Source organism: Callorhinus ursinus, unplaced genomic scaffold, assembly GCF_003265705.2.
Source record: "Callorhinus ursinus isolate GAN/ISIS: 27379988/994484 unplaced genomic scaffold, GSC_fseal_2.0 scaffold3, whole genome shotgun sequence".
Classification (NCBI taxonomy): domain Eukaryota; kingdom Metazoa; phylum Chordata; class Mammalia; order Carnivora; family Otariidae; genus Callorhinus; species Callorhinus ursinus.
The window spans coordinates 35,295,432-35,313,858 of record NW_027397065.1 but is presented as its reverse complement, the minus strand read 5'-3'; the positions used below and the strand labels follow the sequence as shown (position 1 = coordinate 35,313,858).

Here is an 18,427-nt window from a genome sequence, read left to right as displayed (position 1 = left end):
CCTGGAGGAGAGGGGAGGTTGGAAGCCAGGTGTTTGGAGCCCCTGATAAATGCGTACAGGGGCAAAAAGAGGTAGCAAGATGATAGAAGTTGTGGGGGTTACAGCACAAGATGACAGGTGTCTACCCGAAGACACAAAGGGCACCCAGAAGACCCTTGATGGTTGGAGAGTTAGGGCAGGTGGGCTTTGTGGCCTAGTCCTGCACCTGCTGAACCAAGGTCCTGGAGAGCCCATAGGCCAAGTACTCCCAACTGCCCCGGCCCCAGCCCCCAGCCCTGCTTGACCTTCTGTCTGCAAATGGATGCAAAGGGAAGAGAGCTGCTTGATATGAAATAAATCAGAAAGAAAACAATGCACACTACACCAAAACAAATTATGTAATATATGGTGATTAACATAACAATAAAAAATTTAAAAAAAAAAGAAAGAAAGAAAACGATGCTCACTGAGGGCCTTCTACATACAGAGCAGCTCAGTGGTTGAGAACCTGAGTTCCTGGATCAGATCCGAATGCTGGCTCTGTGCTCACTGGCTGTGGGACCTCAGGCAAGACACTGTTTTGGGCAGGAGCTCAGCAAACACTAGCAAAGGGCTGATACAGCCTGCCTACAGAGCTGTGCTCAGGGAGAGGCTGAGTGGCCATGAGCAGGCCCTGCAGAGTGGGACGGGGAGGCAGAAAGTTTTGATAGAGAAGGAGAGGCATTTCTTGAACACAAGGTTGGATACCATTTTTTAGAGTCCCTGCAGTTATGAGGTTGGGGATACTGTTATACGCCAGTGGGTCCTAGGTATGGTGCCGGGACCAGCAGTATCAACATCCCCTGGGAGCTTGTGGCACATGCAAATTCTCAGCCCCTCCCAGAATCAGAAACCTATTGAATCAGAAAGTATGGGGGTGAATTGTGGCCATCTGTGGGTTCTCAAGCCCTCCAGAGTGTTCTGATGCAGCTCAGAGTTGAGAACCACTGCTGTATACAATAAGGAGATGTCAGGAGGGGTGCTCGTAGAATAAATGAATATGGACATGGGGAACAGGGGGAGGGTCAGGAAATCCGGGTGCCTGGGAGGATCCCCTCCTTTGTGGCCATGTGACCTTGGACAAGTACTGAGGACAGTCTTGGAAACTCAGTACTGAAAAGTCCCTTAGCAATCACTGTGTCATCTTTTCATGGTGGGGATGGGGAAATAGCGGCCCAAGATGGGAAAGGGACTTGCCGCCTGCAGTCACTTAGTGGCAGAGCTGGGCATTGAGGCCAGTTGGTTTTACCTCTCAACCGGCCAAGTGTTCCTGGGGTTTTTCTTTATTTTTTCTTGACAACTTTATTGAGAAATTGATTATTAAAATGCACTAAATTGTATGTATTTAACAAGTGTAATTGGATGAGTTTTGACAAACATATACATCTGTGAACCTGTCTTCATAATCAATATAACAAGCATTCCCATCTTTGTGTCCCTTTGTAGCCCTTCTCTCTCTCTCTCCACCCATATCCCCAGGCAACCACTGGTCTGCTCTCTGTCTGTAGAGGTTATTTTTTATTTTCTAGAATTTTATATAAATGGAAACATGTAGTATCGTCTCTTTTTCCCTGACTCTTATCCCCAGCATAATGTTCCTGAGATTCATCTATGTTGTTGCATGTGTTAAGAGTTTGTACCTTTTTATTAATTGAGTAGTATTCCATTATATGATACACTACATTTGTCTATCCATTCAACTGGTTTTTTAAAATTTTTTTAAAGATTTTATTTATTCATTTGACAGAGAGAGAGAGAGAGAGAACAAGCACAAGCAGGGGGAGTGGCAGAGGCAGAGGGAGAAGCAGGCTCCCCACTGAGGAGGGAGCCTGACGTAGGGCTTGATCCCAGGATCCTGGGATCATGACCTGAGCCGAAGGCAGACGCTTAACGGATTGAGCCATCCAGGTGCCCCTGTTTGGTTTTGGGTTTTTTTTAAGATTTTATTTATTTATTTGAGAGAGAGAGAGAGAGAGCATGAGCAGGGTGAGGGGCAGAGGAAGAGGGAGAAGCAGGCTCCCCGCTGAGCAAGGTACCTGAAGTGGGGCTCCATCGTGGGACTGATCCCAGGACCCCGGGATCATGACCTGAGCCAAAAGGCTGACACTTAACTGGCTAAGCCACCCAGGCACCCCGTATCCATTCAACTGTTAATGGGCTTTTGGATTGTTTCTAGCTTTGGGTTATTTCAAATCAACACAACATTGATTTTTTTTTTAAGAAGCACCATTATTTTATGTGCTACTAGGAAAGGAAAAAAACGACCAATTGAATTATAACCCAATATTTTGAAATTAAATAAAATGTTTCTTTCCTACTTATTGAAATAAATCTTCCAAACCTAGATTTCTTTTAATTCACGTACTGCTTTTATACATACAAAAAACCAAAACCCAACTAGATAAAATAAAGCGCCAGTGTTCCTAAAACATCTTCCTATTCAGAATCCAATTCTTTTTTTTTTTAATTTATTTTATTTAAATTCCAGTGTGGTTAGCATACAGTGTTATATTAGTTTCATAAATTCAATTCTTTGGAGTTACTTTTTAACTCAGGATTATTGGTGTCTGTGCTTTGAATAGCGTCCTTGTTGCCCTCAAAGTGTTGGTGACACAGCCTTGTTATAAAGGCCCACAGGGGAATTCAAAGGCTTTGGTGCTGGGCTCTGAAGCCAGCATGGTGGCAATCATGTAGTTAGCCTACTTACTTTGCACTCCTGTTTGGGGAATGTTGCTGAACAGGTCGGTTCACTGCCTCCTCAACCCTTCCCCACAACCATTTGGCTCCTAGGGGTTAAAAGTACTCCACTGTTGTCTCTAGGATTTTATCCCAAGCCAGGACACCTTTGATGTCTGTACACAGGAAGAGAAACCTCCATCAGGATTGCAGGCTGGCTGACAGTATTGTAAGATGTCAGTAAGCAGTGGTGACACACAGCCCAACTTCAGGGATGTTAAAACATATTTTTAAATGTGCCACTTAGAATCATTGAAAGATGTCTATGGAAGGGAGCCTGAATAGTGCCTGGCACTTTGTACACCCTCAACAAAGTTTAGCATTGTTTATTGTTACTATTACTATTATTATTATTACTACTACTACTACTATTACTATTCAGCATTGTTTGCTCTTTTGGTTAAATGAAGGTGGCAGTACCTGCTTCACAAAAAAGTTGTGAGGATAAAGGAAATTATTTCTCTTACATAGAGCATATGGTCCAGCGCCTCATACTTAATTGGCCTTCAGCAAAAGACATTTTCATTATTGTTTCATTGCAACCTCACAGTGCTCTTGACCTTTGGGACAGGTGGCCAAATAGTAGATTAGTGAAGGCTAAAACTGTAAAGGGAGCCTCAGAGATACCATATTCCAGCTCCCTTGTTTTGGAGTTGTGAAGCCCAGAGAGGGTAGGAAGCCCAAGGGCATGGCTAACCTGGTGATAGCATCAGGATTCAAACCCAGATCTCGTCACTCCCCTTCCAGTGCTCTAAGCTGTGCTGTCATGGAAGGGGCCACAGGTCAGACAGGATCCCAGAGAAGCCTTCATGGCCAATTCCTTCTAGAAGGACCAGCTTCTCAGGCCTGCATTGGTAGGGTGAGGCTCAGAGCTCAAGGAATAGAGGAATGGTCAGATTCCAGGGAGGTGTAGGCTGTGGCCTCTGCTCTTTGAGCTGGAGGTTCAGGAACAGCCTAGCACCTGGGAAGACCCCTTGGAAACCTAGCTTCTGGGACTGGAAGGAGTGAAAACTGGGGGTTGAATGCCCTCAGGATCCTGACTACAGAAAGGAGAAGCTCTGCGTTCCTACCCAGCATTACATGCCAAGTGCTGTGTTGAGTCATTCCCATGTACTAATTGATTCAGTCTCTGCAAGAACCCTGCAAGGCAGATTTTCTTGACTGCTTTATACCTCTGAGGAAACTGAGGCTCAGAGCTGGGGAAAGAATGGACTAAGATTACACAGCTAAGAAGGATGAAACTGGCCCTTTTATAGGGCACAGAACTGCCTTAGCCTAGCTCTCAGTTCAAGAATGAGAATGAAGCTGGGGTGGAGTTGGGTGAGGGACAGACATGCATACCAGGTGCCTTGTTCTGTTGTGGTGTTGGGCTTTCAAGAAATTACCCTCCAATGAGGAAATGGGCAAAAGGAAGGGCCCTTCTCCCAGCCTTGTCTCTCCATGAGTGGGAGCTCCATGGTTTCATTCAGGTTCTTACCGTGATACCCCTCCGCGAACCACTTGCTGGGTCATTCTCCTTTCAGTAGCATAGGGTCAGTTAGCCCAGAAAATACTATCAGTAACCATATCTTGCAGGATGTTCAGATACTCACTGCATTTCATATGGAGCCAAACTCAGCACCAGATTGGCTTGATCTGTTGGTGTCATGAGTGTGATGCAGGCCTGGGGTCGATTCCAGATTTTATTCTCAGCCCTGCCACTGGGTTCTTGGGTGGCTCTGGGCAAGTCTTTTCTCTCTGTGCCTCCGTTTTCTTAACAGTAGAACAAGGGCGTTGATTTGTCAGATTCTATATGCCCTGTTCAGTTTTATCATTCTTTAACACCTTTGCATCAGAGGCCTCATTTGGATGGCAGTGAAAATAATAATGAATTGCTCATGTTGATTTCATGTATTCCGAAGTTCCTTTTTGTGCATTCTCTCATTTAATTCTCAAAGAACACTGTGAAGCAGGTCTGAAAAGTACCTACCGAAAAGGGTTGTTAATGAGGGCCAAGTAAGTTAATATCCACAAGTGCTTGGAAAAGTTCTTGGCACGTAGTAGGTATTTAATAAATGTATTATTTTTTCCCTGTTTTTCAAATTTGAAAACTGAGCTACAGAGAGTTTAAATGTCTTGCCCATGGTCACACAGCTCGAAAATGGGTGAGCTTGGATTCAAAGCCAGGAGTCTAGCTCCAGAGCCCTATGTTCTTAACTACTACTACTCTATGTTGCCTTTCGGTAAGACAGAAGTTGGAGTGACATGTTACAGCAAGGGTACTGTGTTCAACAAGAGTGCGGCCCCCAATAGTCATGCTAATTCTACTTTTAAACAAAGTGCTGTAATAGGCAAACAGGCTACTGCAGAATGTCAGCTGAATTTGGCCTTCCAGTGGTCAGTTGGCCATGCCTACTCTAATGCACGATCTGGTTCTCAGAACCATAATCTTAAATCCCAGCAAGTGGTTTGCAGAGGGGTATCAGCGCGGATTCACCACTGTGTCCATGAGCTGGAGGGAATCGGGAACAGATGGACAGAGAGACCTGGGGATCGACGCTGATGAGGTGGACCAGCCCAAGAACTCAGTGAGGGCAGGGTAAAGATGAGATTTAGCAGGGGGAGTAAGCCACCAGTGTGTGTGGGAAGGGGCCAGCCTAAAGAGGAGAGGGGAGCATGGAGAACAGTCTGGAACCTTCCCTCTAAACAGTTTGCTCCCTCCTCTTCTTTTCCCCATAAAAGAATTCCAGGAGTGGGAGTGACCAAGCCAAGAAAGCTTCCAGATAAACCAACTCAACCAAAGTAGGGAAGCAAAGGGGTCTGGGGGTAAAAAACACCAGAATGTTGAGATAGGTGTTTTGAGAGTGAAGGGAGGGAGGGGAGTGTTCTCTTAAGAAAGAGAGCTTAGAAGTTCCTGGCGTAAACACCTCCTCCAGAGAGCAGATCGTGAGAGCCAAACCCCCTCCAGCTGCCATCTCCTAACTCCTGGTTTACTTTCCAGAAAGGGAGCGTGTATGCAGTTCCAGCCCCTGGAAGGAAAGGAGGCCGTGGAGCACAGTGCAGGGTGTATTGGCTCTTAACCTGGACAGTTATTTTGCCTCAGTTTCCCCATCATAGAAATAAGGATAGAAAACCCAGCTCACAATACCAGCTAATGTTGGTTGAGCCCTGTGTGCCACGGGCTCAGCACAGCTCATTTTAACTAGGTGATCACTCAGAACATCCCCACTTTTCAGATGAAGAAGCAAACTCAGGCAGGTTAGGGTTCATGCCCAAGGCCAAAGAGTAAGTGACTGTGTCTGCATGGGGATGCGGGTGGCTGACTCTAGAGCCTGGGAGTTTTAACCACCACGGGGTATCTCTTGGGGTGAAGAGTGAGGCTGATGAGGATCACTAACATATCTGACCACCTAAGGTGGAAGGAGACATGATTCTCACGAGGCACAGAGCACAAAGCCTCTCCACAGATCCCGTTAACAACCCACATCTACTCAGGGCTTATTTACATGCCAGGCCCTGTGCGATGCACTTTATATGGGTTATCTCATTTAATCCCCACCACACCCTTATGAGATTGGGACTTCTAAATTTCACAGAGAAGGACACTCCTCCTAAAGAGGTTATGGAACACGCCCACAGTTGTGGAAGATGTTGAGCATGGGTTTCAGACCACCGTGGGCTCCTAAGCCTCTGTGGGTAGCAGCTCATCTGTCTCCCCAGGAACCGTGAAGCTGCCTGCCATCTTCTTCCTTCCTGCCTCGACTCCTTCCTCCAGCCTTTCTTCACTACACCTTGTTGCCTCATTTTCTCCAGTTTCCCAACCCCTTGGCCTTTCGCATCTGAAGGCTGACCTAGCAGCTTACTAACCATCCCTACATCATCTAATTAATTGCCTGTGGTCCACAGCGCCAGGTAGCACAGCCACCTCATATACAGTCACCAAATGCCATGGCGATGGGTCACTGCCTGTTTTAAGGGTGAGCATTGGCTCCCTGGCCAGACCTGCTGCTTTTGAAGGCAGAGATAAGGTTTATTCAAATGTCAGAGTCCTCATAGTGTCTGGCATGGGACTAGGCTCTTGTGTCCATGCAGTAAATGTTTGTTGCTAGGAGGACTACCGGAAACGGGAGAGAGAGAAGGAAAGCAGAGGGTGAGGCAGGGAGCTTCTCTAGGTCTCCTTCTGCAGCGTAGCATAGGGGAGGCACTTACAAGGGAAGCCCACCCACGACATCCCCATGCCTCCAAGCCATCACTTGTAACAGAAAGATGTGTCAGGTGGCTTTCTCCCACCCCCCGCAACTCACCAACATCTTCCCACCCCAACTGGCCCTTCCCATTGCTTCCCCCCATGGGGTCTCCGCTCAAAGATCACCTGCAAGAGCCTTCCTCTGGCACTCCCTCCCCTCCTCTCCCCACCCCTATTACCCTTGATCCCAGCACCCCGTGGCATTTTTCTGCATGGCATGAATCTCTGCTGGCAGTGACTTCGGTGGCTTGCTTCCTGATTGGGGTGTATCTCCCGACTAGAGTGTTAGAGCAGGTGCCTGTCTGTCTCGTCCACTTCTGCAGTTGGCGTTGATGAAGGTTCAGCTGTGTTCTGGGTACGCAGTCCTCCTCACAAACTCTGAGATGGTTGTTTTTATCACCCCCCCCCTCCTGTTGTGAGATGTATGAATTAAGGTGCTTGAACGGAACTGAATTAAAGGAAGGGAAGAGAACTTCCAATATGGCACTTTCTCCCTGCCCACCCCAGCCTTCAGGGTGCCCAAGGTGAAGGGGCAGTTTGGCAATGCGGCCCTGCTCCGCAGCAGCCTGGAGGTGAGGCTGCAAAGGTCGGAGGTCAGAGGTGTGCAATCAAAGCTACGGGAACTAGGCATGTGAAACAGCCCCAGGCGGAGGAGCCTGCTGGCCCGGCTCCTTGTGCCTGGGCAGGAGGAGAGGTTCAGCTGAAAGTTTGGACAGTTCTTGGCTTGCAGTCTGGAGGGCCCTTTATCTCCTCTGATCTTGAAGGGCCCTTTAGAAAGTGATCCCGCCCAGCTGTCCTTCGGAGAGAGCCCACTCAGGGGCCCGCATCCTGCTGGACGGCGATAAAGAAGTTACTGTGGGAAGCATTGGGATCGCTGGGGAGGCAGTAGGAACATGAAAGATAGGTTACGCGTTCCTCAGTCCCCAGAGAATCACCACCCAGTGTTAGACTTGGCAAAAGGCCTTCTCTGAGCTGCCTTGCTTAGAAAGGATGCACCGTCTGAATACCGAATATCGGCCATGGCGATCTGGGAGCCTCTCCCACAGACCATAGGAAAGTGACAGGACGCCGGGTGGAGGGCAGGGAGCCAGTGCTCCTGCACAGGTGGGCCAGTGCACTCCCTGTAGTGTGCTCCCCATAGGGTGATCCTGGCAGAACCTACCTGTCTCCAAGGTGACACATCCGGGCCGCTTCTGCGGGAGGGCCTGTTGTGAAACATTTAGGAATGTTTGTGTTCCTTCAGAGATTTGTAATTAAGAAGAGGCAGAACGAGTTTTTGCTTGGGCCTCTTCCCTTCCTGCCTCTTGCCCCTCCAGTATTTGGGGCATTTCGATTTCATGATTGGGGTTTTCGGTAGTCCAGGACACCCTGAAGCTTAAAATGGGGTGAATTGCTTCACCGGAGGGTGGGGGCTGGGAGTTCCAGGCAAGCCCCCAAGTCTGGGCCACATCTGAAAGCGGACATCTCTTCCCAGCCCACATTCTTTGGCACTTGCCCAAGGGGGAACATTGTAGGCCAGAGAAGCACCCACCATTTCCCAGAGGGGACTGGTTTAAACAGACCGTTCTCTCTGGCAGGAAGAGTGAATGTGTGCATGTGCATATATATACACGTGTGTGTGTGTGTGTGTGTGTGTTTAAATCTTTGTGCAGCTAAAAACACTTCTCTTCATCCTGATTCTCTGAATGACACATTGCTGCACACTGAATAATTCATCTCCCTCTTGGCATTTGTGCCAGAGAGAATCTTGCTGTCCAGATTTCTTGTAAGTTGCGGTCTTCCAATAGAAGCTTTTCTCTTTCCCATGGATGAGCTCTGGGAGCTAGGCTATCAGCCCTCTGGCTTTTTCTCCAAGATTGCATCAAAGGGGAACCCTGAATATCAAACCAGAGCCTGCCTTTCTCCTCAGGCCCTCTCCTTCTGACTTTGGGTCCTCTTGATTCACTCTTCTTTATCCCTGAAGGGCACAAGTGTCTGTGTTCACTGCGTGTGGAAGTCAGCATCTCAGTGGGGTATTCTCATGGCAGTCACATTACTGAACCTTGTAGCTAACATTTCTCTCACTTCTGACTTCCCTGTTTCTAAGGCCGGAACAATTAGTGGAGTTCATGGTTTTCTGGAAAATTGATGCATTTTGGTATTTCAGACCTGCCCCCAGACCCCTCCTCACTGAGAGAGTTCAGTGAATTACTGGTATTGATGACTTGGGTGACTTTGAAACATTTGATTATATTTTCATCAAGCAGCTGTGGATGATCCAAGTGTATTGAACATCTTTGTACCAAGACACAGATGACCAAAGGTGCAAATATGCTAAAGCTCCAGCGCCTTTTGCCTACAGACTTGCCTCTGGTCCAGAGTCGTTGCCTGTATCTCTGGCATAGCTTACTCTGTGTTCCAGATTGTTCTGAGACTCACTTGGTCTTGTTAATTCTTATTAGCAAAACTCACGTTTGGGAATCAGGTAGTGGGGCTTTAGGTTATCCCTCTGGGGTTTACTGACTGTGTGATATTGAGCATGTTTTCTCATTTGTAAAATGGAATAAGAGTGCCTGCTACCTGGAGAGAGAATATGACATATATAACTTGCTTTCTAGGCCTAGATTTAGCCATTATTAAATATTTTAATTACACTGATGTATGAACATTACAGAGAAATTAGTAAAAAAAAATATTAAGACCCCTGTACCAAGGTGACATTTTAATGTACATCTTTCCAGTTTCCCTTCTTTATGTGCTGCTGAAGCAAGCACCCAGTTTCTCTTCTATACACACACACACACACACACACACACACACACACACAGATTTGTAGGCAAAATATACAATAACAGTATCCTGTAGATTTTCTCTTTCAACAGTGTTGTTTTTCTCATAATATATTGAGAGCATCCTCCCATATTAGCAACATATAGAATAATACATCATTATTTTTCATTCCTACATACTCATTATTGCAGTCACCCATTCCACGAATATTTATTGAGCACGTGGGGGACAGAAGGATCTCTTGCTTAGATGCACCATTGGATGAAACCATTTAATTGATCCCCATGGAAGAATTTTGAAAGGTGCTGATCCAGGGGAACTGTCAGGAAAGGACATATCTTCTTGGTTTTCTGGGTTACAAACAATATATATAGTAAGATTCATATCTGTGTGGGGCGCCTGGGTGGCTCAGTTGGTTAAGCATCTGCTTTGGGCTCAGGTCATGGTCCCGGGGTCCTGGGATCGAGCCCCGCATCGGGCTCCCTGCTCAGCGGGGAGCCTGCTTCTCCCTCTCCCCCTGCTTGGGACTCACACAGCGCGAGGGGGAACAAACACAAGCAGAGGGGAGTAGGAGAGGGAGAAGGCAGACGCTTAACTGACTGAGCCACCCAGGCGCCCCTCAAATAAATCTTAAAAAAAAAAAAAAGAATGATTTAGGTGAGGGGCGCCTGGGTGGCTCAGTGGGTTAGGTGTCTGACTCTTGATTTCGGCTCAGGTCATGATCTCAGGGTCGTGAGATTGAGCCCCACGTCAGGCTCTGCACTGGGAGTGGAGCCTGTTTGAGGTTCTCTCTCTCTCTCTCCCTCCATCCCCGCACCTCTAAAAAAAAAAAAAAAAAATACTGAAGCTCAGAGAGATTAAGTAAGTTGCCAAACCCACACAGCCAATGTAAGTGATGCTTACTGAATCCTTATTTGACGGAGCTGAGTGCGTTGCATGTCCCAGATACCTCTGGCCTCGACCTCACTTTCTCCCACAATACAGCGGTAAATTACTAACAAGCTTTTGGACTCTCCGTGTATTCAGCCAGGAGGTATTTTTCACAGCCTACCTGACTTGGATATATGGCGGCACGTGAACTCGCCACGTCCTGTTCACCAGGGGCTCTTTCAGCGTTTCTTTTCCCCCCAGTATTTCGCTTTAAGTCTGACTTGGAGTGGGTATAGGAGAGGAGATTGCACAGGAGAAGAGAGAAGGTAGTTTCCTGAGGCCTGGAGGGAGGGTCTTCATCAGAACTCCTAGACCCCCCCAGTCCTCTTTCTTCCTGTCCTCTTGTACCTCAGCTTACCACTCTATCCAAAGAGCGATGAAACAGAGCCTTCTGGTCTTCCAGGATTGGGAGGGGTTGGGAGCACACAGGAGACGGAGAACATCTGAATATGTATTTTAAGCAGAGTCTGCAATGGGAGGAACCAAAGGGGTTTTCTGGAGGGGTCACTCAGGCTGATTAGCTGTATATCTAGGTTGGTGGCTCCCTGCACTCTGGCTAAAATGCTTGACCGGAGGCTTGTGCTCTTTTCCAGGCTTGACATGCCTTAGTTCATTTAGTTGGATGATTTGTCTGTCTGACTTAGCCACCAAGTGGGTGATTACCACCACTGCACACCCAAATGGGGTCTTAGATGGTGGTTATTACTAAAAAGATCAGTTTGGCCTGAACTGTCTAGGGAAGGATGGTGGTGGGTGTATGCATTTGGGAACCTGCTCAGGAGGCAAATAAATACTTCTTTTGGCCAAATTCATAGGGATGGAACATCTGCTATTCTAGATGCGGCTGTAAGCCAGCTTTCAGGAGGGCAAGTGGGCATGACAAACATGAGATAGAGCCAGAATGAAGACCAGGGGTGGGGTTGGCAAGTGAGTTGCCAATGAAGAAGCCAGCAAGGGCTGGAGTCTGAGTCCAGAAGCAAGACTTAACCTTTGAACCCTCTTCTGCAAAACCCCCAGAGATGCAGAAACAGAGGCCCAAAGAAGGAAGATGACTTGCTCAAATCATTCCCAAATCAGTGGCAAAGTTGGGACTGGAATACAGATTCCCCACCTCCCTCGTGGGTGATCTAATCCTGCGGCGGCAGCCATGCACTCACCTTCCCCGGGACACCAGGGGCCATGGGGACAGCAGAGCCAGGGTCAGTGCGACGTCTGTGGCTCTGTTGGGCCAGCCCAGAGGAGCAGGGAGGCTGAGAGAAGCAGTGAGCTGTAGGGCCTTGGGGACTGTGGGCTGATGGAGTCTGTTTCTCCTCTCCCTTGCCAGGTACACCAAACCGCTCACCTTTGCTGACTGCATTAGTGATGAGTTGCCACTAGGATGGGAAGAGGCGTATGACCCACAGGTTGGAGATTACTTCATAGACCACAACACCAGTAAGTTCCTGGCCAGCCTCCCTTTCCCATCCTGCACCCCATCCCTCTACCTCCACACCCCCTCCACCCCGAGTCTGAAAGAGCTGCCGGCAGAGGCTCTTGAAGCCAGATTGTGTTTTGTTTTCTATAGAGTTAGATAGAGATGTCAATGTGGATATAGATAGATAATGTATGCATGTACAAAATAACCATTTAGAAGGGTTTTAAATAGAATCTAAAACTCCCCCCTTACAACCCAGCTCCCCAATTTTACAGAAGCAGCCACTGCTAATAATTCCTTGTGTATCATTCCAGAAATGTTCCAATTGTATGGTTGTGTGTATTTGCATCTATTCTTTTACTTCTTTAAGATATCTCAATTTTTTGTGCATATAGAGTTTTTTTCCATGTAAGGCAGATGTGTCAGTGTCATTGCCAGGCCATTTTGGAGCAGCTAGAGCCCCAGCATGTCGCTAGCAACATGCACACATGTGCGTCCATAGTGGATTGGCATCAGTGTGTGTCTACAGCCCCTCATACCGGTCAGCCCACCCTCACTTTGTGTCCATGATCCAAGTATCCTGATCTAGAGTACAGATTCCTAGTGTCTCTGTCTCTGGGCCCATGATGGAGGAATAGATTGAGAAAGGGACAAGCATATTGTCTGGCAGGTGGAGAAATCCAGGTCACAGTCCCCCAGCCAGGGAGAGTTGATGTGTATTTGGGCTTCATCCTTTGTATACCTTCCTGGCCAGGACTATTTCCTGTCCTCTGAAATTTGCTGCCCCATTTGTCCAATGCCTGTCTCACTCTCAACTTCTGAAGTGTAGGATTCAGGCCAGAGGAGAATGGACTGAAATGGGTTGTGCCTGGCCAAGTCTGAAGGCTGAGAATAGGGTAGGAAACCCTAATAGCCCCTGTTTACTGAACATACACTCTGTGCCGTGTGCTCAGCAAGGCACCTGAGAGGCATCATCTCATTTAATCCTCCCAGCTCCCCTATGGGATGTTAGGATGATTATCCCCATCTTACAAATGGAACTTAGAAGTCGTAACTGGCTGCTTGACACTCAGAGCTAAAACGCGGTAGAGCTGGGATTTGAACTGGTGCTAGGGAGCCAGGGTGTGCTTCCCCATTCATTTTCTCCTTGGGTTTTCACTAGCACCCGGCTGTGCCCCTCATCACTCAGTGGTATAACCATTTGCCTGTTGTAAAGTAGGACAGTATCTCAGTTCATTGCTCCAGTCCCAGGCCTGTGCTTGGTAAGGCACACAGTAGGTGTGCACTTGACCTTTGTTAAATAGGAAAGGGCATACGTGCATGAATTCATGACTGAATGGATGAATGAGCGGACTTCGCCGAAGAGTTTCTGAGAGACAGCTAATGGCATTAATTGCTTTGTTGGGGGTAGCAGAGGTTTTTATTAGCACTCATGATTGCATGCTGGATAATGAGAAGTAAATATGCCTAATTGAGTGTGTACAGGGAATGAGGTTAATGCTTGGAGGGCTGCACGGTATGCTGGGTTAAACACTGATGTACGGGACCCTAACCAGTCCTTTCCTTGCGTCTAATTGCTGAGTTCATCCCCCTCATTAAAATCTGATGGCAAGAGCAGGATTTTAAGGTGCTTCTGAGAGTTGCTGGAGAAATAGAAGGGAGGAAGGAGTAGCAGGCAGCGGCAGAGTTTATTCTTGAGGGGATGAGGGCAGAAATGGGGTGTATGGGCAGGTGAGTAAATGGGGGCCACCATAGGAAGAATTCTGTCTGATAGTTTTACCAGTTATCAGGCCACTAGGTGCCTTTTGCTTTGAAGTTGTTCTCCTTGGATGGAGGACACCACTTCTGCTGATGGAACCAGTGATACAGGTGGTGTCAATGTGACCCTTGAGGCCCAAGCATTCAGAGCCATGGACTTGGACCAGTGCTCCATGTGTGTATTGTTCATGGACTGAAATTACCTTCTTGAGTTATAGACCCAATACAGTCGAACAAGTTAAATCTACCATCCAGCATTCATTCATTCAGCGAATATTCACTGATCACCTCTAATGTTCTAGACACTGTTCTCACAACTTGGGATACGTGAGAGTTACAAAATGGCAATGATTCTTGCCCTTACAGAGCTTTCATGTTAGCAGAAAAGCCAAAAAATAACACAAATAAACAGATTATATGGTATATTAATTAATTGCAGTATGAGGGGAGAAAGAGAAAGCAGAGTGTGGGCTGAGGCATGCGGGGGTGAATTTGAAGGTGGTGGGAAAGGACAGTGGTCATGGTCTTCTGAAAGAAGACCTGGTTGAGAATTTGAGTTTTTGAGCTAAGACTTGAGGGAAATAAGGGGGCATTTCAGGTAGAGGGTTGATAGAGCCAGAACTCTGAGGTGTGGTCACATTTAGCTTGCAGGATGGTAGGGAGGCAGGTGTGCGCGTGGCAGAGTGAGTGAGGAAGCCAGGAGAAGGACATCAGGCTAGAGAGTGGCAGGGCATAGATGGAGTGGTGGTCTGCCTTCAGGGCGCTAGCTTTTGCTCCATGTGAGATGAGAGCCATTGGAGAGTCTTAAGCAGATGAGTGGCACGATCTGCTTTATGTCTTGAAAGGGCCCCTCTGGCTGCTTTGCTGAGAATAGACCTTAGTGGGGCAAGGACAGAAGCAGAGAATTTTGTGGGAGATGATTGCAGTAGTCCAGGTGACAGAGGACAGTGCCCCAGCCCAAGGCCATAGTGGTGGAGGTGGTGAAAAGTGGCCAGATGTGGATGTATTGACAAGGTAGAGCCAGCAGGATTTCCTAGTAGATTGCATATGAAGCATGAAAGAAAGAGGAAAGTATGATACTCATGGGGCCTGAGCAACTGGCAGGATGGAATGTCATCGATTGAATGAAAAACACTAGAGGAGGACTGAGTTTAGGAAGGAAAACAAGAGTTTGGGCATGTCTAGTCTTCCAGGCCTGTTACACATCTAAGATGTTGCTGGTCACTTTGATAAAGGAATCTGGAGTTTGGAAAAGAGATCTGCGCTAAAGATAATTATTTGGGAGTTGTTGGCATATAAGTAGTATTTAAAGACATGAGGCTAGCTGAGATCATCAGAGGAGTACATCAAAGAGAAGAGGACCAAGGAATGAGCTTTGAGGTCCTCGGCAGTAAGGGGATGCAGAGAAGAGAAAAACCAGCGGGGACTCTAAGGAGTGACCAGGAAGGAGGGAGGAAAACCAGGCTATCTTGGCAGCCATGTGAAGGAAGCACATCAAGGAGAGGATCCTGAGTCCTGTTGAATGCTTCTGATGGGTCAGGTACCAAGAAGACTGAGATAGACCTGACTTGGGAGGACAGCTTTGGAAAAGGACTTGGGGCACGAGCCTCACTACAGTGAATTTGAAAGAAGCTGGAGGAATGGGGAGCAGCAAATATAGACAACTCTTTCCAAAACATAACCCATTTTATTATTTTGGTACTCCCACTGACTGTTTACATCCATCATGATTAGATGGTTTTATTTTTTTTTTTTCTGTAGCTTCTTGAAAATATGGAAACTATACTAATATTTTCCTGTCTTTGTCTATTATCTATAATGTCAATTTGGGGTCATTTATGATTGATAAATGTTTCTTATTGTTACATCACTATGTCCCTTATTCATTGCATGCTTGTTAATTTTGGTTGGATAACAGCTGTTGTGGATTTCATCTTGTTTGGTGATGGATATGTTGGCATTCTTTTTTTTTTTTTTAAGATTTTATTTATTTGACAGAGAGAGCACAAGCAGAGGGAGAGAGAGGGAGAAGCAGGCTCCCTGTTGAGCAAGGAGCCCAATGTGGGACTCGATCCCAGGACCCTGAGATCATGACCCAGGCCGAAGGCAGCTGCTTAACCGACTGAGCCACCCAGGCATCCCATCATGATTAGATGGTTTTAATCAGTGATCAAGTTGTGTGTTCTACTGTTTTCTCTTCATAGTATGAGTATTTGAGAGATGCCACATAGTCTTCATATTTGTCATTTTTTAAAAAGATTCATTTATTTCTTTATTAGAGAGAGAGAGCACATGCACACAAGTGGGGGGCGGGGCAGGGAGAGAGGGAGAGAGAATCCTCAAGCAGACTCCTTGCTGAACATGGAGTCCGACATGGGGCTCAGTCCCACAACCCTGAGATCATGACCTTAGCTGAAACCAAGAGTTGGATACTCAGTAGACTACCCATGTGCCCCCATATTTGGTCATTTTTAATGCATCAAACAGATATAGTGATACATGTTAACACATAAAACAAATGCACTGTAATTGCCCTCATTGCTGACCTTTTGTGTTATTCCATATATTTGTTATAAATAAATAAATAACACCAGAGGGAGACTCCTTATTCATATTGCTTCTCTCCTTTGTGATAATTTCCTGTATATTTCCAAAAATAGGATCACTAAGTGAAAGGTTATGAACATTTTTGAGACTTCCTGTCCATATTCCTAGGTTGATAAGTATTTCCAGAAAATTGTAGCAATCTGTATTGCCACAGGCAGCAAGGGTACTGTTTTCCTCATACCTTGATCAGTATGGGGCTGTTTTCACTTCTTTCTTTTTTGATAAATTCATCATAGGTTGAAACTGTTACTTCACTGCTTTGCATTTGCATAGTAACATGGTTGGGCATTCTCCAGATGTTCGGCTGTTTTTAAGACGATTGTTGTTAAAGCCCTTGGAGAATACAATAGTGTTAGCCACGTGGGTGGGTGTGTGGTGGGTAGAGGTGGGGTGTGGAACGTGTGCAGAGCTCGCAGGTGTGGAGAATGTGTGTGGGATGGATTTGTGGTTTGAGGTTTGGAGCATGAGGGAGGGTAGAGAAGGGGTTCTCAGTCATGGTTTCACTCACTCAGCTAAATGTTTGTTGGCGGTAGCTGCCTTTTGGGGAAGGGGACATGAGAAAGGGGATGGGGAAGGATGTTTTATGTAGCTAAGTTTGTACCCTGCTGATTAAGCTGTGTCCATGTATAGCTTTAATAAAAAGGAGAACTAACAATTAGCTGGACAAGGTGATGTCGAAGATCTTGCCCAGGTGTAAAGGTACCTGTTTGGGTGTGATGGACTCAAGGAAGGGGAGTACCGGCGGAGGAGGGTGGGCCTGGGAGCACCCCCTCAGAGTATGACTAATTCAGGATGAACAGCTGTTAACACAATTCCATAGAACTCCCTGGGAGGTTTTGAAAAGCCCAGTGTCCTAAAGGACAGTCTTTTCAACAGTTGCTGGAACAGCTGGCCCACATAGAAAAAAGCACACCTCTACTTCTGTCCCTACCTCACACCATACATAAAAATAAACTCAAAATGACCATAGACCCAAACACAAAAGGGAAAGCTGGAAAAGATCTAGAAGAAAACATAGGAGAAAAACCTTCAAGATTTTAAGGTAGGCCAAGATTTTTTTTGGACAAGACCCCAAAAACACTAATTATAAAAGAAAAAAGCGATAAATGGAGCTTCATCGAATTTAAACCTGTGTTGTTCAAAAGACACCATTAAGAAACTGAAAGGGCAAGCTACAAATAAGGAAAAAATATTTACAATACTTATACCTGACAAAGGACCCATATCAAGAATATATAAACAACTCATATCTTACAACTCAGTAGCAAGAAGCCCAGCAACCCAATAAAAAATATAAGCAAGAGATTTAAAAAGACACTTCACTAAAGACATACAAATGGCCGATAAACACATAAAAGCATGCCTTCATCATCAGTCCTTAGGGAAATGCAAATTAAAACTACAGGGAGGTACCACTGCATACCCACTGTAATGACAAAAATGAAAAAGATGAACAATGCCAGTGGGTGGCGAGGATGTGGAGGAACTGTAACTCTAATACATTAGTGGTGAGAATCTAGATCAGAACAAACATTTTGGAGAATGATTTGCCAGTTTTCTTACAAAATTCAATATATGCTTACCATACAACCCAGCAGTTCCACTGCTGGATAGTTTTACCTCGTAGAAATGCAAACAGATGCCCATGCCAAGCCTTGTGCATGCCTGTTCCTTAAAGCTTTTCATAATAATCCCAAACTGGAGGGGCGACTGGGTGGCTCAGTTAAGCGTCTGCCTCTTGATTTCAGATCAAGTCTTGAACTCAGTGTCCTGGGATCAAGCTCTGCATCTGGCTCCATGCTCAGTGGGGAGTCTACTTAAGAATTCTCTCTCCCTCTCCTTCCGCCCCCTCCTCCCATTTGGGTGTGCGTGCTTTCTCTCTCTCTCTCAAATAAATAAATCTTTTTTTTTTTTTTAAATCCCAAACTAGAGGGCGCCTGGGTGGCTCGGTCGGTTAGGCGTCTGCCTTC

The 18,427-nt window shown here is 46.4% G+C and overlaps 1 protein-coding gene across 4 annotated transcripts in view; it reads left to right on the top strand.

Moving 5' to 3' along the window:
* The window catches only part of WWC1 (WW and C2 domain containing 1), a 149,274-nt gene that overhangs the window by 56,614 nt on the left and 74,233 nt on the right, over positions 1-18,427 (top strand). For all 4 annotated transcript variants that reach the window (XM_025867074.2, XM_073890163.1, XM_025867073.2 and 1 more), the window contains exon 2: positions 12,003-12,112. In XM_025867074.2, the coding sequence (XP_025722859.1) occupies positions 12,003-12,112 (110 nt within the window). The remainder of the gene's footprint in view (positions 1-12,002; positions 12,113-18,427) is intronic.